This window comes from Raphanus sativus, chromosome 6 (genome assembly GCF_000801105.2).
Source record: "Raphanus sativus cultivar WK10039 chromosome 6, ASM80110v3, whole genome shotgun sequence".
Lineage (NCBI taxonomy): Eukaryota > Viridiplantae > Streptophyta > Magnoliopsida > Brassicales > Brassicaceae > Raphanus > Raphanus sativus.
This window is the reverse complement of record NC_079516.1, coordinates 41,038,452-41,066,139: the sequence shown is the minus strand read 5'-3', so window position 1 is coordinate 41,066,139 and position 27,688 is coordinate 41,038,452. Positions and strand designations below refer to the sequence as shown.

At 31.1% G+C, this 27,688-nt stretch overlaps 2 protein-coding genes and 4 non-coding genes across 6 annotated transcripts; all 6 read left to right on the top strand.

Annotated features, from left to right (window-relative positions):
* Positions 1-4,213: 4,213 nt before the first annotated feature.
* LOC130497154 (small nucleolar RNA SNORD25) lies at positions 4,214-4,299 on the top strand. Its single transcript, XR_008936165.1, has one exon. It is a non-coding gene; the product is annotated as a small nucleolar RNA SNORD25 (small nucleolar RNA).
* A 15-nt stretch (positions 4,300-4,314) lies between these two features.
* On the top strand, positions 4,315-4,468 carry LOC130497345 (small nucleolar RNA snoR136). Its single transcript, XR_008936341.1, has one exon. It is a non-coding gene; the product is annotated as a small nucleolar RNA snoR136 (small nucleolar RNA).
* Positions 4,469-4,516: 48 nt separating this feature from the next.
* Positions 4,517-4,591, top strand: LOC130497307 (small nucleolar RNA snoR64a). Its single transcript, XR_008936306.1, has one exon. It is a non-coding gene; the product is annotated as a small nucleolar RNA snoR64a (small nucleolar RNA).
* Positions 4,592-4,792: 201 nt separating this feature from the next.
* Positions 4,793-4,886, top strand: LOC130497273 (small nucleolar RNA R38). The gene has a single exon (XR_008936276.1). It is a non-coding gene; the product is annotated as a small nucleolar RNA R38 (small nucleolar RNA).
* A 6,753-nt stretch (positions 4,887-11,639) lies between these two features.
* On the top strand, positions 11,640-17,487 carry LOC108808523 (11-beta-hydroxysteroid dehydrogenase-like 3). Its single transcript, XM_018580653.2, has 6 exons — positions 11,640-11,918; positions 14,276-14,468; positions 14,700-14,785; positions 16,722-16,853; positions 16,968-17,096; positions 17,190-17,487. The coding sequence occupies exons 1-6, from the start codon at positions 11,742-11,744 to the stop codon at positions 17,394-17,396; spliced, it is 924 nt and encodes a 307-aa protein (XP_018436155.2). The 5' UTR covers positions 11,640-11,741; the 3' UTR covers positions 17,397-17,487.
* Positions 17,488-25,672: 8,185 nt separating this feature from the next.
* LOC108810392 (pectinesterase inhibitor 11) lies at positions 25,673-26,400 on the top strand. Its single transcript, XM_018582506.2, has one exon. It carries the CDS (start codon positions 25,763-25,765, stop codon positions 26,369-26,371), a length of 609 nt encoding a protein of 202 aa, XP_018438008.1. The 5' UTR covers positions 25,673-25,762; the 3' UTR covers positions 26,372-26,400.
* Positions 26,401-27,688: the final 1,288 nt, after the last annotated feature.

Genomic DNA, 27,688 nt, shown 5'->3' with positions numbered 1-27,688 from the left:
ATTATATTTCAATTTATATTATAAAAATTCAAAACTAAAATATTTTCTATAAATTTTTAAAATTGAATAATATGATTTTATAAATATAAATTTTATATTTATCATATTATTATGATTTTTAATATTTTTATAATTACATAAAATGTAAATATTGTTAAATTATTATTTAACAGATGTTGCGTTTGGTAGTTTACCAGTCATAAGAGTCCCGCAAACGCAACAATTTCTAACAGCTGTACCAGTCGTACAAATCTCTAGAAAACGCTTAAAAACCGCAACCACCCGCACCCGCAAACTCCCGCAACCGCAACCGCAACCGCTGCGGTTACACCAGTCAGGCCCTAATACTCCTAAGTATGCTAATAACTAAGGGCCTGACTGGTTTAACCGCAGCGGTTGCGTTTGCGGTTGCGAGAGTTTACGGGTGCGGATGGTTGCGGTTTCAAGCGTTTTCTAGAGATTTGTACGACTGGTACATCGGTTAGTAATTGTTGCGTTTGCGGGACTTTTATGACTGGTAAACTACCAAACGCAACATCTGTTAAATAATAAATTAACAATATTTACATTTTATATAATTATAAAAATATTAAAAATTATAAAAATATAATAAATATAAAATTTATATTTATAAAATCATATTATTAAATTTTAAAAATTTATAGAAAATATTTTGGTTTGAAATTTTTATAATATAAATTAAAATATATATGTATACATTTTACAATTTCTATTATTTCAATTAAAAAATTTTATTGGATATTTTTAGTATTATTTTTATTGATTTTGATTTTAAAGAAAAAAAATTATCCTCCCGCAACCGCCTGCAACCGCAAACGCTAGCTGGAACCAGCTTTTGATTTTAAGAGGTTCGGAGCGGTTTGAAACGATTTGTAGCATTTTCTATGATTGTTTCGAAACGCCAACAACCACTAGGAACCGCAAAAGCTGCGTTTGCGGGTGGTAGCGGGGAAACCAGTCATGCTATAAATGTAATAGGCAGAACCAACGCAAAAAATTACAGCCTACAGTGTCGTATGGGTTAACCAAAAGTTAATTAAATACTTTCTAACACCTAAAAGTCCTCACAAAACGCCATCAAAAGTTATACATTATATTTGGTGGAGCTTGTTATAAAAGTTGTACATATTTAATTGACCAACACAACTTCCTTGACTTCCTAGGCTTAAAAACCCATTCCTTGATTAAATAGTTAATAGAGACATGACTAAAATAACTGTTCGGAAAAATACCAAATCGTGATGAAAAATCTGGTCGCAAACAGTACTTGTAATAGTGGAGAGAACTGATGGTATCTAGAGCTGCGAATTTTAATCAAAGCCCGCGGATCTCGCTGCGGGACAGATACGGATCTATCGATTTAAAAATATTTATTTGCGAATGCGGATGCAAGTTGAGACTAATTTAAGCCGGGTGGATGCGAATCAGCCGAATATGAGTCGTGGATACCCGCCAACCCGCAAATTTAATGTATTGTTATTCGTTATTCTTTATAGATGATATTTTGGTGCAAATATTCCTTATTCAATATTCCTTGAAATTTTCTTTCCCTAAACAACTAATTAAATGTATTGTTAATGAAATATTTTCTTGATTTCTTTCCTAAATATATGCTTTGTTGTATTTTTAATGTGTGATATATAATTATTTTTATTTAATTGTAGCTAAAATATAACCATGATTTTAACTAAAAAGAAACATTATAACATTATCTTTTCATCTAGAGTTCAACAAAACTATAATACAAAATATTCATATAGCCATGATTTTATATATTTATCTTTTTATTTGAAATACAAATGAATATTTTTACTAATATTCTTACAAAATATTTAAAATCTTTTCAGAATCATTTTAAAATTTACTTCCAACATGTACTTGATTCAAATTTTAATTATATAAACTATAATTAGAAACTAAAATTCAATTTAATTTTGATTTATAAAAGAAATTTCTTTTGAAATCATATAAAATATTATTAACTATATTTTAGTGATGATGAAATTTTAAATGATTAATTTTCTAAAATGCATTTTCAAAGATTTTAAAAAGATTTTGTTAGAAAAATCCATTTCTATTTTAAATTAAATGATAAAAAAGAATTTATCCAAATTAGTGTATTTCAAGTAATTTCTCAAATAAGATCATTACTACAAAATAATTTTGAAGTATATAGCTAAGTTTGTTTTTAATTTCTCTTTATCTAAAAAGTCATCTGTTATGCAAGTCCAATTTAATTTAACTTCCATGCGTATTTAAAATTTAAAAAAAATGTAAAATAATATTGTTACATAATAATGTTTTCAAAATAAAATTTGTTACAAAAAATAAAAAAATATAAAATTTATAGTAATAATTTATAAGTCACTTAAACATAGGCATTATAAAAACACAACACTAAAATATTGTCAAATTTTGTTATATAAACTTAAATATATTAGTATAGAAAGAAAAAATCAGCACGGATGTACGGATCAAGATCTAAGTTATTTCTTAAGATTTGAGATATCAAAAGATGTTGTAGTTTTGACGAAAAAAATCCATGGACTAATTTCCATTTGCTAATTATAAAATACACGAACTATTTTGAATATATGTTTAATACATGAACTAATTTTTGTTACATATAAAATATATAAACTTTTGAAATTCGTAGATTTTACATATCGTTGTAAACAGTGTCAACTATGTTTAACGGAAATGACGATGATATTAGTGTTTAATTAAACATATGTTTAAATTGTAAAAATTAATTTTTTAAAAAATATACCAACTAATATTCATTTGCTAATAAAATATACAAATTATTTTGGATCTCCGTTTAATTCACATTTTCCGTTTAATACACAAACTTTACACATAGAAGATGACGTTAGTTTGGAATTTAACACAAAACTGAATGTTCATACCTAAATATATTAGTGATCAAACTAACGGATTAATACATTTGTCAACAAAAAAAAGTTATTTCTGTTTGAAAACGCTCATCAAAATCTGGTTCAGAATTATACTAGATGACATCGACAAATGATCATTACGTTTCAAGTATGGAATCTTTTGATTTTGATTTTCTTTTGTATTTCTGGTCAAAATAAGTAATCTACATCTTGAGTTTAAATGTCAGCTTTTAATCGGTGAAGATCCAACTGTCACCTCATCCACTAGCGTGCAGCGACACGGCTAAGTTTCTGATGCCTCAGCTCTTGCTAATTTGTCACACATTCAAATCCATTTCTTTTTGTTTTATACAAGTCCTAATGAAACTTTTATCCAATTTTAGTTAAAGAAACAAAATGTTCAGTTGTATTTTATTCATTATATTCTTAAGTTTACAGATGGAAAAAGATATATATTATTTTTTAGCAAATTTTCTCCAATTATTACACGTTTCTTCCGGACTCTGCAGAAAACGAGATGGGACTTTTCTGCAAACACATCACGTTTCGATGTATATCATGACTAGACAATGAGTAACTACTTGCTCTTCACTTTCATTCAATAGGGACATATTTACACGGAAACTTCGTATTTTTAATTTTCATCACCATTAAAATCGTTTATATTATTATACTTAGAAATTGACAGTCAGATAATGAATTGACACGTTCCTCTCGTGCAAAAAAAAGGTTTAGTCCTGGACCAAAAATTCAATGAACACAGTCCACAGTTAAAAAGCCGAGACCAATACAGAATTGGACTTCATAGAGACAAAGCCCATAATAATGGGTCGTTCCATAAAAGAGAATCGTAATCCTACAATTACAGTCCAAGGTTACTTTCGTCATTTAGACTGCTACACTGAAAACCCTAATCGTTAGGGCTTCAAACACCTTACGGAGACTGCACCACTATATAACAATTACACACACGCCATCAATCTCAATAAGCAGTTCTTCAGCCGATTAGCTAGAGTTTTGGTTTTGGTTTTAGTCGTCTTGTTTGTTTAGGTTCCTACTTTTTGGCTTCATCATCTAGTCGATGTGGATTTGTCCGTTCCCATATGATTCGTTCCCTTGAAGCAATATTAATCGTGTTGCTCTCGTTATTTTATATTCATCCCTAATTATTCACAGCATCTTACTGTTAATTCTAGTTTGATGCCGATTCGGGAGCGTAACTTGAGCGACTACATATCTTGTTTAAGTTGTGTCTTAATTTCTGCTGTATTGTTTTGTGTTTGTTGTTTGTCTGAAAGAACAGTGATGAGTCAATTTACAGACCTGTAATGATAGCGGTAATGATCGCATTCATTATGAACATCTAAGGGACTGAGTTCTTTAAATTTTTGTAGTTGTGGCTTTTACATCTCTTTTAAAGAATCGTGCTTTGAATTATTTATATGTGAAGCATTGTTGTGATTGTATTAGCCTACATTGAATCTAGTTTCCCTCGCTATCCTGTTCGTCAATTTCAATGATGTTACTTAGGACGTCGGGGAACAATATGTTATTAGTTGGAATTTTTAATAATTTCGTATGATTTGATCAAATGAGGAACACTTTGCCAAGTTGTTGAATTCTCAGGAGATTATCTGAGTATTATGATTCACTTGTATAGGAAGATCTGATGATTTTCTAATATTATCTGTGTTTATTTCGTCTTTTATGTCTGTTTACTATGGGAAGCCGATGATGATTAGATTGAATGGTTGCTGAAATTTCAGTGTTGAAAAGCATCTAAATTGACTAGGACGGTCTGAGGCTTTCTATGTTTTCTTTTGAAACCTTTATCCTTTTGCTTAAGATTTTTTTTTGTGAAACGAATTGTCGCTGTATGTGGATGATGAGAAACAAAAATCAAAATACAGTTATCCCTGGCTTAGGCTTTTAAAGCCGTTGCTGAGTCTTTTGTAATCTGACACATGACAACCAACATTCTTTTCTTTTATGTAAAACTTACTGGTCTTTTCTCTATATACTTATCTTCGATGTTGAAATCCTTTTCCTTGGCAAATAACTATTTTGCAATTGTATTTTTGGCCCCTAAAACCAGTTTGTGTCTTTAAATTTGTAATTTTGTTGAAAACATACCATTTAGAAAATGTAAAATAACCTGATTCTCGAAACAATGTCTGCCTTCCAATATAGATTGGTGTGCTTGGAATCTGATTCGCAGGTACTGGTCCGAATGAGAAGAAGAGAAGAATGTATGGCCTAAGATAAAAACCGATCATTCATGATATACAGCAATGGCGTAGGTGTCCAGGATATGAGGTGATGTATTAGCAGAGAGGTGGGACATGGCAGCAGATAGGATAAGCTAGGGAGACTTTTTTTTTGAAAATAATGTCCATAGGTTGTGGAGGCTGATAAACCTCTATGTCAAACCTCTATAGTCCCTACTTGGTTAGACTCTATTGTGGAGGTTGACAAACCTTTTGTAAGGTGAATCTATTGCATAATATAAAGTTGATAATGTTTTAAAAAATAAAACGTACGCACTAAGGTTGCCTCATATACGTAATATATAGTATGTTGTAGAACTATAAGGTTTAATTGATTTTAACACAAATTAATGGGTCAATACGTAGTGATAAGATAACCTCGAGACAAAAATTTAATTGCTAGTCATTAATAAACATTGTATAGCTAGTGTTTCTTACTACCAGACCAGATATGTTTATGTTAATCAATTTATAATAAATTTAATATGATAGATTAATTGATTTTAAAATCAGTTAATGGATTTAAGTTTATTAAATTATAGAATGACCTATTAACTAAATTTAAAAAACAGTTGAATCGATTATGATGTTACCACCGTATTAAATTTTATTTTCTATATATGGCATATGCTAACATAAACATGATTTAGTTATTAACATATTCCAATATTTGGGATGGTTTCCGCCGTATTAAATTGTACTTTGTGTTGCAAGGAAACTTTTTTCTATAGTACAAAATGTCAATAACTACACCATATAACAATTAATATGAGAACAACATGATACTCAAGTTTAATTCATTTTAAACTTAGATTGTGGGGTTAGTACATTATATATTAAAATTAATTTTGATTAATTAAGTTTGACCTGATTGGACATCTTATTCGAGTCATCGGCTCAAACGCCCTCCTACAAAAAAAATTAAATCACTTATACCCTTCACTAATCTTAACACCTTTCACCAAAATAATCAAAATATAAAAACCCCAAATAAAATCATTCTCTCTCATCAAAACTAAACCCTAACCCCCATATGGATTAGTGAATTCATGGGCAAATATTTAACCTTTTATACTCTACAAATTTAGAAAAAAATGTTTCAAAAATGTTTTTAATCATATTTTGATGATTTTCGTGAAAATATCAAAAAACAGTTTTCCGATTTTTGAAATATTTTTATCAAATTCTATAAATCAAATAAAAAATATTGACGTTTCCAATTTAATTTTATGATTTTTCGTTTGACATATAAAATTAAAAGAAAAAATCTGGGAGATATGGGCTTTAAATTTCTGAACTAAGGGCAATAGAGACAATTACTCCATCTTATAATAAGATTCTTATTCCCCCATAACAAAAATTAGGATTCATAAGAACAAATAGATTTGTAATAAAGAAATAGAAAGAAATATTGATTTTGGCGATCGTTGTAGAAGATGTTGCACAATACCTTGGACACGAGCACATCATTTGCAATCTGACGGCCAAACAGAGATAGTGAATCATTAGGTAACATGCTGCGAGCTCTTGTTGGTGATAACATCTGAGAGTGGGAATCACAGTTATGCTAGACTGAATTTGCCTAGAACCATGCAGTCAATAAAATCTCAGGTTTTAGCCCCTTGATATTGTATACGGGATGGTTCCTCGTTGTCCTTTAAATTTAGTTCCATTACCAGATAAGAACCGTTTTCTTGACAAGGCTTCGGAATTTGTATCCTCACTGCAGGAAGTTCACAAGATGGTTTCTCATAACCTTGTCGAGTCCGCCAAGAAGTATAAAGCTCATGCTGATTTGCACCGCAAGCCGCAAGGAGTTGATTCTTACACCCATAGATTTGGTGTGGGTTGTGTTGAATTCAACAAGTTGCGTTCAAGAAAGATTGGTCTAGTTAGCATCTTGGAGTGCATCAATGCAAATACCTATAGAGTTGAGATACTTGATCACATCAAGAATGCAAATGTTTTCAACGTTAAGTACCTCTTAAGTTTGTGGGTGATAATGAGGATCAAGATTCAGAGCCGAATCTTTTTCTACTTGGAGAGGCCTGATGCAACACATCGTTATCTCCACAACTGTTCACGCCACTACTCTTCGTACATGGAGATAAGGGTTGGAGTTCAACTACCCAATCAGGTTCGATTAGGTTCTATTTGGGTTTTGGGTTTTCGGGATAAAAGATTCCAGTCTCATTCAGGTATTTATAAAATTTTATTCGGTTTGGTTTTGATTTTTACGGGTTCGGTTCGGGTTCGGAAAACTCATTTAAATTATTTTTAAAAATTTGAAATTTATGTATACTTTACATTTCTCAAATATAAAACTAAAATAATATATAACATATAAATTTGAGTAATGAAATGCCAAAATACCTAAATTTAACATAAAAATTGGTTTAGATTGAATATTTATATGAAAAACAATATATATTTTAAGTATTTTTGGTGTTTTAAGTATTTTCAACTAATTTAGATATTTACTTTTGATTATTTCTATATACATTTTTAAATATTTTGGAAAAATTCAAAGTGTCTTATACACCTTGGATTTTTGGATATCTAATATAAAAATAACTAATATATTCAAGTATAAATATGATTCGAATACCTGAAATATTTTAGTTCAGATTGGATTTGGTTTCGACTCTTTAGCTACAAAAGTTTTGAATCCGTTTAAATATTTAACAAGTTTTGAATATGACTCAGTACTATTTTTAGATCAGATTTTATCCAGTCCTATGTGGAGGGAACCAACACTTTATGTTTAAATTGGGTTTTCTTAGTTAGTTGGTTTTCGCCATTATCTTCAGAATATCATATTTATCTTTATTATAGTTGTCAATATCTTAGTATGATCTGGAATTTGGTTCTTGTATATATACAAGCTTGTAGCGTGAGGAAAAATCATACTTTTAATATTAATCTAAAGAACTTGCAAATTCATCTTTCTTTTTTACTTTCGACCATTCTCTTACAATCAACAAAACTCAAAGTTTTGTTGAAGTTCAGGTATAGCCGAATTGAACCCCAACCGATAAATTCTAATAGACCTTATTAAATCTAAGACTAGGACCTGAAAAACCTTGGATCTGATAAAATCTGATCCAAACCCCATCTGAAGATCCGAATACTCAGATCTAATTTTAAAAAATTCATTTGGGACAAGTGACCCCTTACCAAAGAAGAGACTTTGCCACAACTTTGGTTTATCTACTAATCTTCACAATTATTTAGCTAATAAAACTGTATTAAAATCTTGTAAATCATGAAAACTTGTTCACCCATATTTTTCTATATTTAACATTTTATTCCATAATAACTAATGAATTCATTTATTGTTCTCACTATTAATTTGCTGAAAAGCTGTTATCGCACTTGTTAGTTTTCAATTTTTCATCCCTGTTTTTGGTAGCCTAATACATGCGTTAATTTGTATTTTAGATTTTTGATTTAATTGCCGTTTAAGAAAAAAGAAAAAAAAAGAATTAAATGTGAAATTTAAATGCATTGCTATTCTATATACATTACTTTTTTTTTTTTTTGACAACAATATACTACTCTAACGTGATTCCACCGGTCCAGAAAGTCAAACCGGAGGTATCGAGTCGACATATAACATAGCTGAAAGTGAACTCCTTGCACCATGTGCAAGCTTGTCCGCCATAGTGTTCTGCGCCCTTGGAATATGTCGGATTGTGAAATTTGAGAAGAAAGTCTTACATTGGCGAAATTCTCTATACATTACTTGAGAAATGATTTGCAATGTGTTATAACCACATTTGTTTTAAAAGAAAAATAATGACATGAACATTTATATTGAAACTAATTATGACAAGGAAATTTATCTTTCATATTGATTTATATTTTTGGTAAACCTTTTTTTAAATATGGTAATAACTCATAAATCATTATTAATATAAAATAAATAATATAATAGTAGTAAAATAATAATATTTTACAATTTACAAAATATTATGTCTTTCCTTTTTTATAGTTATATATATCACTAGAACAATACTTAAAAAAAATTATGCATTTTTAAAACAAATTTAATTTCTAATTTCAATACCATTAGGTTATCTTTAATATCTGAAAATTTTAGAAATATCATTTAGATTTACGTTTTGATAACTATATATCTAACAAAATTTTCTCTTAGTTTTATAAAATTTGATTTTATATATTTTAACCAAAATAAATAGAAAGTTTTGGAAATATACATATATATTATTAAATATAAATTGAAACAAAAATTATTTATTTTATTTTATTTTATATAATTAAATTAAAATTTTAAATTCATTTTTGTAAGTAAATAATAAAAACTTATAATTAATAAATTTAATTTTTAAAAAATAATATAAATTTAAAAAGCTTTATTTTGCAGATAAAACTTTTATTATTGCATATGATGCAGAAAAACAATTAGTAACCTTGAAAAATGAAAGGTACTATTTCTTTGATTTTTTTTTGAACTTTTTTGTAATTGGGGGGGGGGGGGGGAGTTTTACACGTGAAATTAATGCATAGTTCCAAATTTGTATGTGGACACATTAGAGCTATGTCTTTCTTCCATTGGATTTATTTTAGAAAATTGGGTCGACAAAAAAAAGGATTTATTTTAGATAAAAACAAAAAAAAATATGAACTTTCAAATAAAAACATATTAAACTAATATTATTTTTGGTCAGGGATATCCAAAATCAAGGGTCAACCAATAAGGTTGCTCTTCTTTTTACATTTTACCAAACCAAACAAAACGGTTTTCAGAGATTTCATATTCATTAATCTAGATTTTCTTTTAAATAGATTCTTCTAAGGCGAAAACTCCTATCATGCATACTTTTCATAACTTTAAAGTATTAGTTTTTCTTTATTAACATTTTGTAGATATTTTTATACTGTATTAACACCACATGGCGGGTCAAATAATAATATGGTTGTCCAAGAAAAAAAACGTCTTCTTCAAGTTGTACAATGTGTTAAGCTCTATTAAATGATTGATTGGCAGAACATCGGTATACATCGGTATACATCGCCGTCATCTTCTATTTTGAAAATCTTTTAGCAAAAAAAAAAAAAACATCGGTATACTCATTATATTCTAATATGTTCTCTAATCAACATTTATGGCATAAATATTTAGAAAAACATTTACAAAATGTTCTTTGCTCAATACTCTAATATAGAATTCTTGTAGATGATTTACAGTAAGAATATAAAATTTTAAAAGTAATTACCTATAATTAATTAATTTTTATTTAATAGTATAAAAAATTATGTTTATATCCAAAAATAAATTTATATTTTTAAAAATAATATTTGAAATTTAATATTTTAACTTTTTCTAAAATAAAATAGTTTAGATTCAAAATATAATATAATATATATAATTATACATATCATTCAGTATTTTTAATAAAAATAGAATAAAATATAATATATTATATATTTATATATTATATATTAGAAAATAATCATATCTATATTATTTAGAAAAAAAAATTATATATTATATATTAATTTTATGATAATATTATATATGAATCATTTACTGCTCTACAATAAATAAATAATGATAATTTATATATAAATTATAAATAACTAATTTATTTTATTTAATAATATCAAAATTTAATTTTATATTTAAAATAAATTTTATTATTTTAAATAATTTTACATTGATGTTTTTAAAAATAATAATATTCCACATTTAAAATTTAATTTAATTTAATTTACGTAAGTAAATAAGATTCATTAATTCAATAACAAATATATTATTAATATATCTTATAATTTAATATATATTATTTTAATAAATATATTATAGTGTTAAATTTTATGTTAATTTTAATAATGTACACTACTTCTATTCTACGAATCACTTTTATTAAAAAAATTATGAAAACATACAACTTCTGTAACACCACACTGCTACTGCATCTGTACGAGTTGATGTTAAATATAAATAACAATTGTTTAGTAAATAACAAAATTTTATGCCCTTACGATATAATCAATTAACCATTGCCGAAAGTAGGAAAGGCAATGTAACCATTGCCTAAATTACTTGTATTGGATTTAGACCTATTGGATGCTCCTGGATTATCAAAGAAAAAAGTAGGAAATATGATATATAAAAAATGGTTGCCCAACTGCTTATCTTTCGACGTAGGTATAGTCATAATCAAAGCAGGTCCTTGTAGTTATAAGAGTAGAAGCAAATATTAAGAAATGGCCAAAAAATAATATATTTTAACATTTTTTACGTCTTCACAGGAGATTAAACTCGCTCCTTCTTGTCAACATAACAGCATCACTACCATTACTGCTTACATAATTTGATTATTGGCGGCCGGAAACACAAGTTTCCCCATTTCCGTTCAGAGGGCACCGGATCTAGTTTAGCAGATATTTTAGTTAATTTGACCATGTTTGCTTTATCCAGTACCTAACTTTATGAGGGCCAACGAACCCTCTGCATTTACATTTTACCTCACCTTCTAGCTTTATTAATATTAGTCTTCTGTCAGTACTAAAGTTCAACATACAAAAAATGATTAACACCATTCTCAATATTTTTCTTCCTCCTCTTACCATCATCTTTCTCTTCCTCTTGTACCCATCGTACCTTTTGGGCAAACTTGTGATTCGTCTCTATAAGCACCTGAGCTTTGAAAATGTGGCCAGAAAAGTAGTTCTAATCACTGGAGCTTCCTCCGGCATTGGAGAGGTTAGTTAGCTTGGTATGCCATGCTTCCTTTTCTACCATGTTTTATTATTCGTCTCTTAAGTAAAAAATTGTATTGGCCACCACCAATTAACTAACGACTAGTAAATCTAGTCATTAGAATTTGGTAATGATTGCAAGTTGTGGTGTTAGATAATTAAACTAGAATTTCTCAAAACGTCAACAGATTAAATCATCTTTTGCAGTTACAGTAAAACTATAAATTAATAATATTAAGACTATGGTATTTTATTAATTTACAAAAGTTTCTTTTGTATATTTTTATTTAAGAATATATATTTGTATAAAATAAGAAAATAGTTTATTTTACCATATACATATTAATTAAAATTTAGAAATTCAACTTTCATATCATTAATAAATTTATGTTACTTTTGAGAATGTATTGATGCTTAAATATTCTATAAACTAACATTAAAATCTTTGAACTTTATAATTTACACTCCCACAAAATGAAACAAATCTACGGCATATAAGATCATAATTTTATCTGTAATGAACATAAAATAAGAACCAGATAAGTAGATTTGTAATGTCTTGTAACTTGTTGGTTTGACTCAAAATAATATTTTTCTGCTGATTTTGTGCTAGCATTTGTGTCCTCCGAATATTATTTTTGAGCTAAATTTCAAGTAAACCATCATAAAACTAAATCATATTTTATTTAATATTATATAAACGTACAAGTTAAGCTTTATATTATTCAGAAGCAAAGTTTGTAGTAGATTAACTTGGACACAAATGCTAGCACAACATGCTAGCTTGTATGTTCCTATTAAATTTTAAGTTTCAAATATTCATAAACCGTAGTAAAGATCATTCAGCCAATCTATTTTATTAAAATCATCAACTTTCAAATGTTGTTGAAATAAAGTATTATTTTTCGTTAAACCAAAAAAGTACTCAATTTTTTTTTGAAAAACCATTTTAATCATAAACTTTCGTTGACCATATCATTTTAGTACTGTCGTTAGTCAATAGTTATAGACTTATAGTTGACTAAAAGTATGCCTAAAATGATTTTAAAGTTGATTATTTTTTTGGAAAAAATAAAATCAATAGTTTTTTTTAAAAAAAATTGGAAGTTAAATTTTAGAATAAATTATTTAGTAACTATAAATTTTAATAAAAAATATATATAATACATTATTTTATTCAAAATAAAATTTAAATAATTTTTATTAATATTCAAATATTTAGTTAACATATCATTAGTCTAATAATTATTTATTAAATAATTGTAAAGAACTTTTATAATTATTTACGATAATTATGTCACTTTTTGTAATTATTCACATAGTCCTATTTGGATTATGTTTCATAATTTTATTATCAAATTTTTAAAAACTTTTGTTTTGTAAAATATTAATACATTTTTAGTTCTTACAAGAATAAATTAATGGTATATAGCAACATTTTGGATCTTAACAGTTTTTTAGTTAAAATTATTGTTCGTTAAATAAAATGCAGAAGGAATCTTATAACACAATTATAGAAATTAGATAAATTTTATTTCAGATAACTCTTTTCGTTTGAGAATAAAAATTTTGAATTAATATTTCACTAACAAATTTTTTGACAGTAATATTATAAAAGTTTTTCATAATCTTTTTATAACTAAGTACTCAATTAGTGATATGTTATCTAATTATTTAAGAATATAAATGAAAATTATAAAAAGTTTACTTGGATAAAATGAATTAATATTTTGGTTTGAATTATTTATTATTTATAATTTTATCATTGGTGCTATAGTTATTAAAATATATTTTCAATACATTAAATTTAATATTTTAGGAAAATGTTTATATATATTTTTGCCAAAAAAGAAATTAACTTTAAAAACCATTTTATGCTTGATGTTAATTAAGTATAACTGTTGACTAACGTTAGGATTAAAATAATATGATCAATAAAAATTTATGATTAAAATTGTTTTTCAATAAAAATAAATATTTTTTTGTTTACCGAAAAATTGATATTTTATTACCAAATTTGAATGTTGACAATTAAATTCGTTTTCCCTAGCGATATTTGATTGAACATTTGTCATCTTTAGTCATTATATATTATTATTGATTTAAATACAACCAGGAGATAATATAGTATATTGGTCCCACGTGAATTGGTATAGGTCATCTCTTGCAATTATATTGTGCTGATAAATCAGCAGTGACTGTACACTGTTTTTTGAAGAAAAATGACTGTACACTGTTAGTTATAATAATTTATTATGTATCATATATTGATCTAACTACGACGTAAAATGACTAATGATATAAACCACATGAATTGGCATATGATTGGTTATGTTGTTGTCTTGTCGGGTTTGAAAAAAGCATGTAGCCTACGAGTATGCAAAGAAAGGAGCGTGTTTGGTTCTCGTTGCTCGAAGAAGGGATCGTCTAGAGATAGTAGCCCAAAAATCACATCAATTAGGATCTGGTGATGTCCTCGTCATACCTGGTGATGTTGCTAATATTAATGACTGCAAGAAGTTAATCGATGATACGATTCATCATTTTGGTAAACGTAAGTAATATATTTTCTTTTTACAAAAAAAAAAGTAATATATTTTCTATATCTTAGTCTTAGTTTGAGATTTATGGATACCTAAGGTAAACTCGTAATATCATGTGTACATATTTCTGTTATATACGAAATAGACATCATTTAGCTATGTATCTGCGATAAATAATATTAAATTGTTGTCCAGTTTATTTATTTGATAATTACGCTGATCAAGTTATTATATTTAGATAGTAGACCACTTGATCAACAATGCTGGTGTATTTCAAACTATTCTTTTCGAAGATTTCACTCAAATTCAAGACGCTAATCCTATTATGGTAAGTTTTTAAGATCCATTTTCAAGTTATACTAGATCATGATTTAGTGTTATAGATTTTCATGTTTTAAATATTTATTTTCATGTGGCTAAGATAAATATTAATATTTTGATTGTGCTGTGTATTATTAAAAGATTCTTATTTTTTCATGTTCCTTGGCCAGATCGTATTTTTATAATGGTATGAGTTATTACTTGTGTATTGTGTAGGTATTACTTGATAAAAGAAAACAGATTTTTTTTTTTTTTTGCCATCATATTATAAAAGCCCAAAGGCCAGAAAAGTAAAATTTACAACTAGGGCCCGAAAGAACAAAGCCCAAAACCAAAAGACCAAACAAACAGGCCCACAGACCAAACGAAAATCCAAGCCCAAGTGGAAAAACGTGATCCACACATTAGCGACACCGCCTCCACGTGTCGAAACCGACCACCAAAGAGACGCGTGTTTGAACATGCAGATCCACCATCTCCACCGACTGGAAAACGCCGCCGAGACCGCTGCCCAAAACTCCGCCGGAAACACGAGCCACCGATTTCATTTCCAATTGAAGCTCGTCGCTGAAAATCAAGACAAGTAAACTCCGGATTCAACCGGGACACCACCAGGACCACCGAAAGCCATTCCCAACGACTGTATTGGAAATCTCGGGATTCAGGATCAATACAAATCCGCCGCAGCTTCGTTGAGCATCCGTCGAAGGAATCGAAAGCTCACCCGAACTCGGCCACCAAACACAACGCGACCACTCCACCTCAGCTTGAGCACTTCCATGGTAACGAAAGCCGGCGACCACCACCAAATAGGAACCGGCGCGGCCCCAGAGTCTAAACGCCAGATATCCATCATACGAAAGATGCGATACTGGAGGCTAAAGACCGGACAAAACGGCTCAACGGAACCAACCATGCCGGGATAAAAGAAGAAAAGCAAAACAACACGAAAAGAAAACAGAAAAACAGAGCCGGACCGACGGTGGCCGTGGAGGCCCACGCCGTCGGCCGGAATCGATAATCGCGGTGGTTGGTTTCTAGAGAGAGGTTAGAGCCTTTTCTAGAGAGAGAGTTTAAAAAAAAAAAAAAAAAAAAAAAGAAAACAGATTCTAATGAAAGAAGTTTAAATATATATTTTTAATAACTATTTTTGATTAATTAGGCTGCCATCATAACCAACTTTGAGATTCTCTAAAGTGCGATTTCTTTTTGAATATGTTGTTATCATCAATTTTTCCTTACTAAAACAATGCCATTATCGTCAAATTTCTCGTTAATTTTTCCAACCATCATGTAATACTATTTTGAACTCTAAAATTCAAGAATTCAAATTATATCCATTTTTCTCCATTATAAAACAAAAAATTACATTTGTTCTCGTTTCTTCTCCATTTTTATCTTAAAAACTTTCATAAATTTTATTTTCATAAATACAAGCTTCATATTTTTGAGTTCCTTCGGTAGTGAATTGTCAAAGGTGTTTCTTTTTTTCATATTGTCGAAATAAGTGTAGTTATAATTATATATTTTGCAATTTACATATGTTATTTATATTTAATGTATATATTTATTATAACTAATTTATATATTTAAAAAGACACATATTTAAAATAAAAGTAACTAAATAAATTATAATAAGAATAAAATATTTATAAAATGTAAATTACTTCTATTAAAATTTAAACAAATAAAATTAAAATTAAAAGTAAACTTGAATAAACAAAACTAAAAATAATTACATTATGATTTTCTTAACTAATAAAATTAAAATATAAACAATGAAAAATTTATTTATAATAAATAATAATATTTTTTAAAAAATTATCTGTGAACATGGTGAATGAAAACTCCTAGTAATATTTTATAATGCAAAGAGTAAAACAGTCAAATATCAATAACCAAGCTTTATATTGGCTACCTAATCTTTTTCTTTGTGCATTAAGGATATTAACTTTTGGGGTTCAACATACATCACTTATTTTGCCATTCCTCATCTTCGAAAGAGCAAAGGAAAGATCATTGTGATTACTTCTGGTGCAGCTAGTATACCCTTGTCATTGGCGAGCGTCTATTCAGTAAGTTTTTCTTACGAAATGACAACACACAAATATTTTAACTATTTCGCAAAAACAAAAAAGAAGAAACTACTATGAGCAATGACTATTGATTTCACTTGGTTACCGTTGTAGGCAAGCAAAGCAGCTTTGGTGAGATTCTTTGAGACACTAAGAGTTGAGCTCAGTCCGGATATCAAAATAACAATCGTTTTCCCCGGAGTTATATCTACAGATATGACCACTCCTCACTTTGTAGAAAAGGTAAATAATAACACTTGCAAACAATTTTAGACTTGTATTCATATAAATCTAACCCTTTTTTTTACTTTTTTTGTGGTTTATTGTACAATATAGTATGGTTCAGATTTTTTCCTCTCGGAATCAGTGACTAAATGTGCAAAAGCAATCTTCAGAGGAATCGCTAGAGGAGAGACATACATAGAAGAGCCATCTTGGTTAAAATGGATGTTTTTGATAAACAGTGTGACTCCTGAAATGTTTGACTACTTAGTCAACTATTTATTTTTTCGTTATCTCAAACCTTATTTCAAGCGTGATTGATCGTATTCGTATCAGCCCATTGCTATAATACTCTTGAAAATGGTTGTATTTCAACGGGAAGTGAAACTGAACGGTACTTTGTTTTTCATTAGCTAATTATTGCAACCAAGTCTATTACTCTTTTGTATTTGTTCCAGTTTTCTTCTAGCTAGAGTTTAAGGTATTACACATGACACGATTGATTTGTTTGGTTTGCTAAGTTAGAAACTTAGATTGATTTCCATCTCAAAGCCAATGACCAATGAATGGATTAGTCTCACATATATCTATATATATATAGTTGACAATTCTGGCATCTCAAGCCATCCACGTCATCAAGAAGGATAGGGAGTTTTGCGCCACGTCAGCACCTAAAATCGTATCTTAAATTGTCGTGTTTTATATTTCTGTTATCTGGGCCTTACTTTTAAATTGGCCCATTGCTGACAAAACCCAGACCTAACTCTTTTTTCTTACCAGACATAGCCGGTAGGCTATCTTGACCTTACACCTTCGCCACCGCCCCTGTGTAACGCTTCCCGTCAACACTGAATCCAAGTATTTAAGATTGCCATAACCATACTTTACACCATTCATTCCACTACGCCTTACTCAAAATCATCCATCTCCTCAATTGTTACTTTTCTATAAAGCACTTTCTCCGTATGACCGTATGGAAACCCAAAGGTTCAACAATGGGCATGGCAACCTTCAGTTCCTTTTCTGTGACTTGAAAAATAAGCCTTTATGCTGAGACAGTCGATGCGAACTATCTCTTTCTGCGATAATGTGGAGAAAGGAGGTGAGTTTATCGGTGTTGATTGAGTTTTTGATGCATATCGAGTCGTCTTTGTCATTAGCCAGTTGCAGTTATTGAGCTGTGGTACAAATTGTTCAAATTTGTTACTGTAGGCTGACATGAAAAAAATGAGTTGTGTGAGGTCAAGAAAGCTAAGATTCATGTTAATCGTTAATTTTTTTTTATGGCTTTCTTTTTGGTATGTTTATTCCAAGCTTATGTGGTTATATTTCATCTACGTTCCTTCCATGTAACAATCATTTTGGTTGTGAAAGTTAGTTCATGCTTTGGAATATGTACTATAGCTTGGAAAATGATTTTCTAGCGGTGTATGGAAAGCTTCCTTAGCTTTCCTCTTCTTATGACTGGTTAATAAAATTGCTTGGAACATGTCAGGATATCATTTCTTCTTGACTACTGCACTTGGTGAGGTTTTGAATTTTAATCTTTTCCTACACACAATTCCCTAGCTTAGTTTTATTTATTTTTTCTGCACCAAAATGTTACTTTAATATTCAGATCTTTTTCCACTTGACACTCTCACAACCCACACAGCTGGGTGCTATTGCTTTGCAATTAATTGTAAGGCCGGATAGTATATGCTTGCATTCATCATCTTCGCCCAATGAATTACAAAGATTATACTCCCTCTGTTTTTTAAAGATCCATATTCTAGGAAAAAAATTTGTTTTAAAAAGATAGATTTTTTACTTTTTCAATGTATTATTTAATAAAAATCTGTTAACTTCAAGAAAATTAATTGTGTTTATTGAATTTTTATTGGTTAAAAATTATGGAAAATTGTTATTCACAAAAATCAATGCATTTTTAATGTGATTTCTTAATATATGTGAAAAGTCTAGAATATGTATCTTTAAAAAACAGAGGGAGTATAATTCTTCTGGTTTCCTCTTCCTTTTATCTCTTGAACAGATAATTTGCTGTCAGAGCAGGATTCTTTAGTCATCATTTGCAGTCCTGATCATTTTGCACCTAAAATTTCGGTCTCTGCTTGCATGTCATATATATGCATTTATGTGCAGGTTCACAGAGTTCTGTTCATTTCCATGATCATCTTATGTGCTTAAACTGCTTGAATCAGTAAAGAAACGTAACAGACATAATGGTTTGTTCTTGCCATTGTAAAAACAAATAAGAGGATATAGTTCCAATACAATTTCTTAGCTCATAATGTCTCGCTAACTAGATCAGAGTATTATATTTAATGTGATTACGAGTATTCAAAAGCTATATATCCATCTTACTCCAAGTGCCATTTGTCGATTACATTGCTCATAGATAGAAAATTATGTTATTGTTTACTTTACTCTTTAAAAACCAAGAGAAAGTTACACTAATTCTATTAAAAAAAAGTATTTTATTGTTAATTACTTTTTTTAAATGATTACTACTCCCTTATGTATCGACTCCTATTATCAAGTTTCTGTTTAAGATAAAACCATAAAAGGTATTCATCTATACATGCGAACCGTAAAACAATTACAGTAGTTAAAAAATACAAATTGCATCGCTAGCATTAGTAAAACCTCTTCCATTTTAAGTCAGCAGGAGTCAAAAATGCATTAACATGACGTGCAAAGCTAAGGACTCCAACTCTGCGTTCTTTTAACATGTACTCATAAAATCCATTTATAAGTCAGGACTCTAAATTTATAATTGTCAAGAACACTTGATTATATGTCAACTGTTTAGAAACTGTGCACCCAAAGAAATCTATAAAAAATATATACAAATATCTTCCCTTAATTAGAAAACAATATTAATGAAAAAATTCATTAAATTATTAATACAATGCAACATCAATATAAATAACGAATATTAATTTGGTTAGGCACTAATCTACACACAATATAAAATATTACATATACTTTACATAAATATTAACAATCTGACAAAAACAAACGGACACATAAACTCCTTTCATATCTTGAAAAACAAACACATGCATTTACAATATTTTACCTTCGGAACATAGACTTTACTTTATGTTTAAAGTTCAAGAATACTTACTTTGGTGCAACTACCACTTACTTATACTATTTTAACTGAATCAAACAAAAAAAAAACAAATTAACATACATGTCTAACAACTAACAAATGAAACAAATAAATAAATTGAATTCAACTAAAAAATAAAACGTCTGAACCCGGCGCGTAGCGCCGGAATACCCCTAGTATATATATATAAGTTAAGATTATTACCAACTTTCGGTGTGTGATTTATCTCTAATGTGCAGGCTGCTAATGTGTATCATAAACATGATGGTTATTTGACCATTAACCTCAGAATAATTAGGTAAGAATCAATTAACCAAGTTTTGGATCTTATTGATTATGGATTGGATTGGACAATGTAGATCAGATTTTAATATTGCATTAAAATGAGATGAACTTCTAACTTTAAAACAATTATAAATAAGTGGTTAATCCATATCACTTATTTTTGGAATGGCTAGGAAGTTCTTACATGAATGCTCATACACCTCCCGAAACTCAAATCAAGTTCAATTAATTTTCTTCAAAAGAACAGACCTCTTCCAATGGAAGTTGAACGTGTAACCGCTTAAACTTTTACTAGGTGATCCAAGAGTTTTATATTACTAGACCAACTCCTCAGTAGTTGATCTATATCACTAATATACAGTATATACTAGCTATGTCTATCATCTATCATAATATAGCTCGTTGTTGATGGTTCTTTTCCATTTCTGTTTAGGATTGTCAAAATACTAGTCTGTCTTATTAAAATAGAAGTCTAAATAAGAATGACCTCTTAGACTTATAATTTACTAACAATTTGATGCCACTGAAGTAATTAAATATATGTATCTTTAACTTTAAGTAATTTTATCTTTTTCGAGAATTAAATCATTTCCTAAAATAGTTATAGTTAATAAAGATTTCTTTTCATGACATTAGGGATAACCTGAGCTATTTTGATTGGGATACACGCTAATAGTAATGTCTGATATCATGTGTAATTTGTCTATAATCGATTTTTTTTTTGGGTTTCCTAGTTATTGATGAAGATTGGAATGCTCGTCTATTTCATGAGTAATTCGGTTCTTATTCTATGTCATTCACTTACTTTTATTTGTTAGTTTTAATTTTATTAAAATATATATGTTCTTTTTTTTTGCCATCATATTATAAAAGCCCAAAGACCAGAAAAGTAAAATTTACAACTAGGATCCGAAAGAACAAAGCCCAAAACCAAAAGACCAAACAAACAGGCCCACAGGCCAAACAAAAATCCAAGCCCAAGTGGAAAAACGTGATCCACACATTAGCGACACCGCCTCCACGTGTCGAAACCGACCACCAAAGAGACGCGTGTTTGAACATGCAGATCCACCATCTCCACCGACTGGAAAACGCCGTCGGGACCGCTGTCCAAAACTCCGCCGGAAACACGAGCCACCGATTTCATTTCCAATTGAAGCTCGTCGCTGAAAATCAAGACAAGTAAACTCCGGATTCAACCGGGACACCACCAGGACCACCGAAAGCCATTCCCAACGACTGTATTGGAAATCTCGGGATTCGGGATCAATACAAATCCGCCGCAGCTTCGTTGAGCATCCGTCGAAGGAATTGAAAGCTCACCCGAACTCGGCCACCAAACACAACGCGACCACTCCACCTCAGCTTGAGCACTTCCATGGTAACGAAAGCCGGCGACCACCACCAAATAGGAACCGGCGCGGCCCCAGAGTCTAAACGCCAGATATCCATCATACGAAAGATGCGATACTGGAGGCTAAAGACCGGACAAAGCGGCTCAACGGAACCAACCATGCCGGGATAAAAGAAGAAAAGCAAAACAACACGAAAAGAAAACAGAAAAACAGAGCCGGACCGACGGTGGCCGTGGAGGCCCACGCCGTCGGCCGGAATCGATAATCGCGGTGGTTGGTTTCTAGAGAGAGGTTAGAGCCTTTTCTAGAGAGAGGGGTTTTTTTTTTATTAAAATATATATGTTCAATTCTTCCCTAGCTTTTTCAAGAGCCAGACTTTTTGTGCTGAACTTTGGACGTTCGTATACTATGTTTGTTTCTCCTTGACAGCAATAGGGAACAACCATTGGGGAGTACTGACACCTGCACCATTGAATGTACTATCAAGGTCACTAAGAACACTTATGTCTTCTGACCACCTTCCAATGTTTGATTGTGAATTCTGATTTTATTTGAGATTCCTTCTTCAGTAATTGATTTTTTTTGGTTGATCCGACTTTTATGTTAAATTGAGTGATTTTTATAAATTTATTTTTTATCCTTTGGAGTTTGAATACCGGTTCAAAGAACATTGAGAGTAATTAGAGCACGTGTCTGCCTTCCGCATAAGCCACTTGTCTTGTTCAATAAACATCATTCTACATGACGTATGTAATTACCTCTAGTTCAACATTGACATGTGACAATGCAACACTCAAAATGAAGTTCAATGAAATATCTCATAGACAGAATTTCACTGCCCATTGACATGTGACCTCCATGGCTTTATCCTTCAACAGTTCGAGTAATTTAACATATGAAGCGAAACAGTAGTACAGCAAATATAAAGTGTTCCTTTGTTTTGTTTTTGTAGTGTCGGCGGAAAAATTAGAGTGACATCTCTTATAAGATAAGAATCGAGTTTTAAATGCACCAATGACGGATCTATATAACAGGGTATGGACCGTTTGGTAAGTTGGTAATAACTAATACCGCAAACATTTATGGATCACGTGGTTTGGATTACCTTCTTCCCATTTTGATGTGCCTTTATTTTCTGCGCATATTTCTTGCGGAAAGCGATCCTAAAAATATTAATTGACGCTCGGATAAAGCGACACCAAAAAAAGAAGATAATGTGCAGTAAAACAATGCTAATTCATGTAACACTAAGGGCATGATTAACTATGATATCTTAGCCGAGGTTCTTAATCTATGATTTGATTTTTTTCTATTTTTTTACATGTTTTGGCTAAAAAACTGTTCTTATATCTCTTATTTAAAAGACAATTCTTAGATTTTCTTAGTTAAAATCTAAAAAAACCTAAGAATCGTTTTTTAACCGAAAGCTAAAAACCCAATTAAGAGATCATGGTTTAATGATGGTCTTACTTCGCTACAATTTTAAGCTTTCGCTAGACAAGTGTGAAACTCTTAAATTTGAAGATTGAAATAGAGCATTCAGGTAAAGTATGAGTTGACCAAAACAGAGGTATGTTTGAAACTACACGTTTGAAAAGAGAGCAGTGTGAAAACAAGTCAGAACTTACATTGTTTGTTGAATTAACATTATCATTGGCCGGCGGTCTTGAGCCCACTGAGAGATAAAACTGATTTTTGCTTACCAAATAAGTTAAAGTTAAAGAGTCCATAGAGGGAACATTTTAGGAGTAAACATTTAAACTAAGACTATAATTTACATACCTATACCAATAATAATATAGTTGCGTCTATCATTATACGTTCATTTGTTTCTTTCAATTTACATTTTGTAATGGAATTCACTAGATACAGTCGCATAATTTGGTACATGGTATCATCTGTTTGTACATGGACCGTACGAATTAAGAGTGTATTTATAATTTCATTGGACTAAATCCAGTTCATTCTCCAATTTCAATGGTATCAGGTTTGAACCCACTCACTAAGTTCCTAATAACTTTAATAGTCCAATCCAACTCTCTTTTTCTTCTTACTAGACATTAGGCATTGTTTTCGTTTAGTTAATGTTCTTTCTTCATTTTTAAACATTAAGTAACACATTAAATAATCATATAATCTCTAACTTTATTACATATGCAACATATATGTGATATTGAAGAACAGTTCCACGGATAAAAATGTCACGATGAAACTTTCTCAGAAACATTTGGATCGACGGATGATTTTGATAGACATGCTATTTAATTGACGTTTTCTTTTTTTAAAAAGACTGTTTGTAACTAGCGTTGAACCAATGATCAAATATCAAATCTTTTGTCGAATGATAATATTTTTGCCTAACTTTCTATTGGGATTACAACTAAATCCGATTAATTATCAAAAACAGTTTTTGAGTTAGGAAAAAAGGGTAAAAACAACAACAAAAAGCTGTTTTCTTCTGCTACAAACCAATACGAAATGTACATAATCTTCATGGCACACAGTTATACTTGATTATGGTCATGAAAGATACGAAGAACCTATAAGCTGTTTTTCGCTCTCTTTGAAGTCCCATGTTACCTTTGGATACAGAAGTATAGAACATTTTTTTTTCAGTCAAAATGTTTTTTATAAATTTAACTGGACCAAGTCCATATTATAAAACCAGAAAAATTCAAAAGCCCAAAAACAAAAGGCTTACAGCGAGAATAAATAAACCGGTCCAAAGATCCAACATTGAAACCGACATCTCCGATCGAAGCTCGCCACAAGGAGCACGCAGATGTACACATGGATGCATCTGCATCGTCAGCACGGAACTCAACACCGTCCCTCAACTTGACCGACCCTGTCTCAGAAAGCTGCCGGAGCACTACCACCGCAACCTCTTTACGTCGGAGCTCATTAACCGCAGCACCTTCGACGAGACCAACTCTGCTCTTCACGCCTTGTCTTCTCAAACAGATATCATCCTCGAAAAAGAGATCTCATCCGCTTCGACAGCTATTCAAACCCTAGATAGACAAGCAAAAACCACCCGATCTATAATCGGCACCACTGCTTCCTCTCTTTAAGCAGTCACCACCTTTACCGGAGAGCATCCACTTCAAGATCTCCTCCGCAGTAACACCCACAGTAATCAACCCGAGAAAAGAAACCAAACAACTAAGAAAAGAAAAGGATAAAACTAAACCCAAAAAGTCAAGGGTTCTTAGGCGGCAGCGTGGAGCTGTGAAAGCCTCTCCTCTCAGCGACCAAAAGCCGGCGACAGCGAAGTTGACGGAAGCTTCCCTTCTCGAAAACTGAAGCGATGACGGTGGAACTGAGTAAGCTTCCACCTCCCGCAAAAAAGTCGACGACGGCGGATCTTTTTGAGCCTCCGCTTCACAGAGACACTTCACTACTACACATGCAAGACACTCCCTCTCTACCGAGAATCTCCCAGCCACCGCGTCCGTACTCCAAACACCGAGCTTTCATTGAAGATGGTTGCGGTATCAGAGCTTAGACAAGGTGATGGTTGGCAGGGCTGTAAAGAAGGAACACAGGAAAACACAAACGACGAGACGGAGAGGGTTCCGGTGACGGCACGGACGCAAACGCGCCGGCCGACCGCCGGAAACCCTCTAAATCTACTTTCTCTCTCTGTCTACAGAAGTATAGAACATAAACATAGTTAATTGCCATAGTACATTCTTAGTAGACAATAACTTAATACCAAACTATTCTGGTCATTCCCAACTAATAATAGACCCTACTTGGAATATAAAATCAAACCAAGGGTCAAAGGTCAACCATATTAACTTCTCTATTATTATAAACCCTAAGCAAAAACCGTACACACCAAAGAATAATAGCTCACTATAAAATCTTAAGAACCAACTCCTTTCTTCTCCACAATAAACCATCTTTCAAAACACTTCAAAGCAATGGCAAAGCAAATACTCTACGCTCTCTTTCTATTCCTCTTATCTACGACTATGGAGCTCACCACGGCGTCCTCCGCCGCAGCTGCAGGAACTTCCAAACGCGCAGTAAACTTCATTCAAGCCTCTTGCAAATCCACCACTTACCCAACCATCTGCTTCAGTTCTCTCTCCGGCTACGCCAACTCCATCCAAACAAGCCCTCAACGTCTAGCTGAAACCGCACTCACCGTTACCGTAAGCCAGGCCCAGTCCACGAAAGTCTTCGTCTCACGCTTGGCCCGTTTCAAGGGTCTCAAGAAACGAGAGGTTCAAGCCATTAGGGACTGCATCGAGGAGATCAGTGACACGGTTGACCGTTTGACCAAGTCCGTCCAAGAAGTGAAGATGTGTGGCCGCGCTAAGGGCCGAGACCAGTTTTGGTTCCACATGAGCAACGCTCAGACTTGGACGAGCGCAGCTTTGACGAATGCAATCACTTGCTCCGATGGATTCGCACGTAGGATCATGGATGGGCGGATCAAGAACTCGGTCCGGGCACGGATCGTGAATTTGGGCAGAGGAACCAGCAACGCTTTAGCTTTGATTAACGCCTTTGCAAAAAAATACTAGTAACTAATACACGTAACTTTTCTATGTTCTTCTATCCCTTTTCAAAAAAAAAAACTTTTCTTATGTTCTTACATGTAATATGAGCTATGAATGTGTTGAACCTTGAAAGCAATATTGATTCCTAAATTATTTCGTGCAAATCCCAAGCTATTTTAATATTTTAAAACTTTCAAGATGCGTTTCAGTACTTTAGCGAATAGCGATCGAAAATTGCGTTAGCTGAGATTTCTAGCGGTCGGAAGGACATTTAACGTGTAAAAGCAGATCTGCGTTGACCGTTGCTGACGCCGACAATAACTGGAGTTTGAACCGTTTACTTTTGAGTTCAGATCTCACTCTGCTTCAGTTACATGTATACCCTTCAAAGTTAAAAATTACTCCATCCACTGGTCCCACCAGTTCTGACATCTACATCCTCACCACCGCCAGCGCATAAAGTTGCATGCTCCGAAGTCCGAAGCTAGATAGAAGTAGGCATTTGAGTAAATAAGAGTAAAACTGTAAAAGTGATGGAGTAAATAGGAAAAGAAGTGTTGGAGTAAACATAATAATAGTAAAAATGAGAATTAGACTAAATGTTTTATCTTTAAAAATTACGAGGAAAAAAACATATTATACATTTGTTTAAAAAACGTCCAGGAAAATATAATTAAATTTGTTTTCCATTTAATTCTAGACTTACCTGCTGAAGTAAAGAAGAATAAATTTCAGCTAAAATGTTATCGCTAGACGTGACATTCGGTAATTTGCGAGTGTGAAGAATTAGTAGTAGAGTAAAATGGTGGAAAGATATTGGTGAAAAAGGGTAAATACATTTTTTTGGTTTAACTTTGAGGTGCAAATGACTCTTCATATAAATTCATATTTCCGTGAATACAAGATGAAGTGTACTTGAGTATCTTCGAACCCAGGTTGCTTATCAATTCGCATACCATTAAACCACCACCTTAGGTTAGAACCTTTTTGAAATAAAATTTTGAAAATTTGAATAACGTTTATCACTCGTTTAAAGCAGTATTTATAAAACCAGAAAACAGTAGTCAAATACTTTATATGTGATTATTGATTTAATGATTTAGTGAACATCTTAACCGATTTAAGCGTATAGACTGATTTAATAGTCATTAGTTATAATATTTACTCTCTCTGTGTTTCAAGAAGATACATATTTTAAACTTTTCAAATATATTAAAAAATCACATTAAAATTTGATTGTAAATAGATTATTTTTTTTGCGAATAACAATTTTTTATAACTTTTAACCAATAGAAATCCAATAAACACCGTTATTTTTTTTAAATTTACAATTTTCATTCA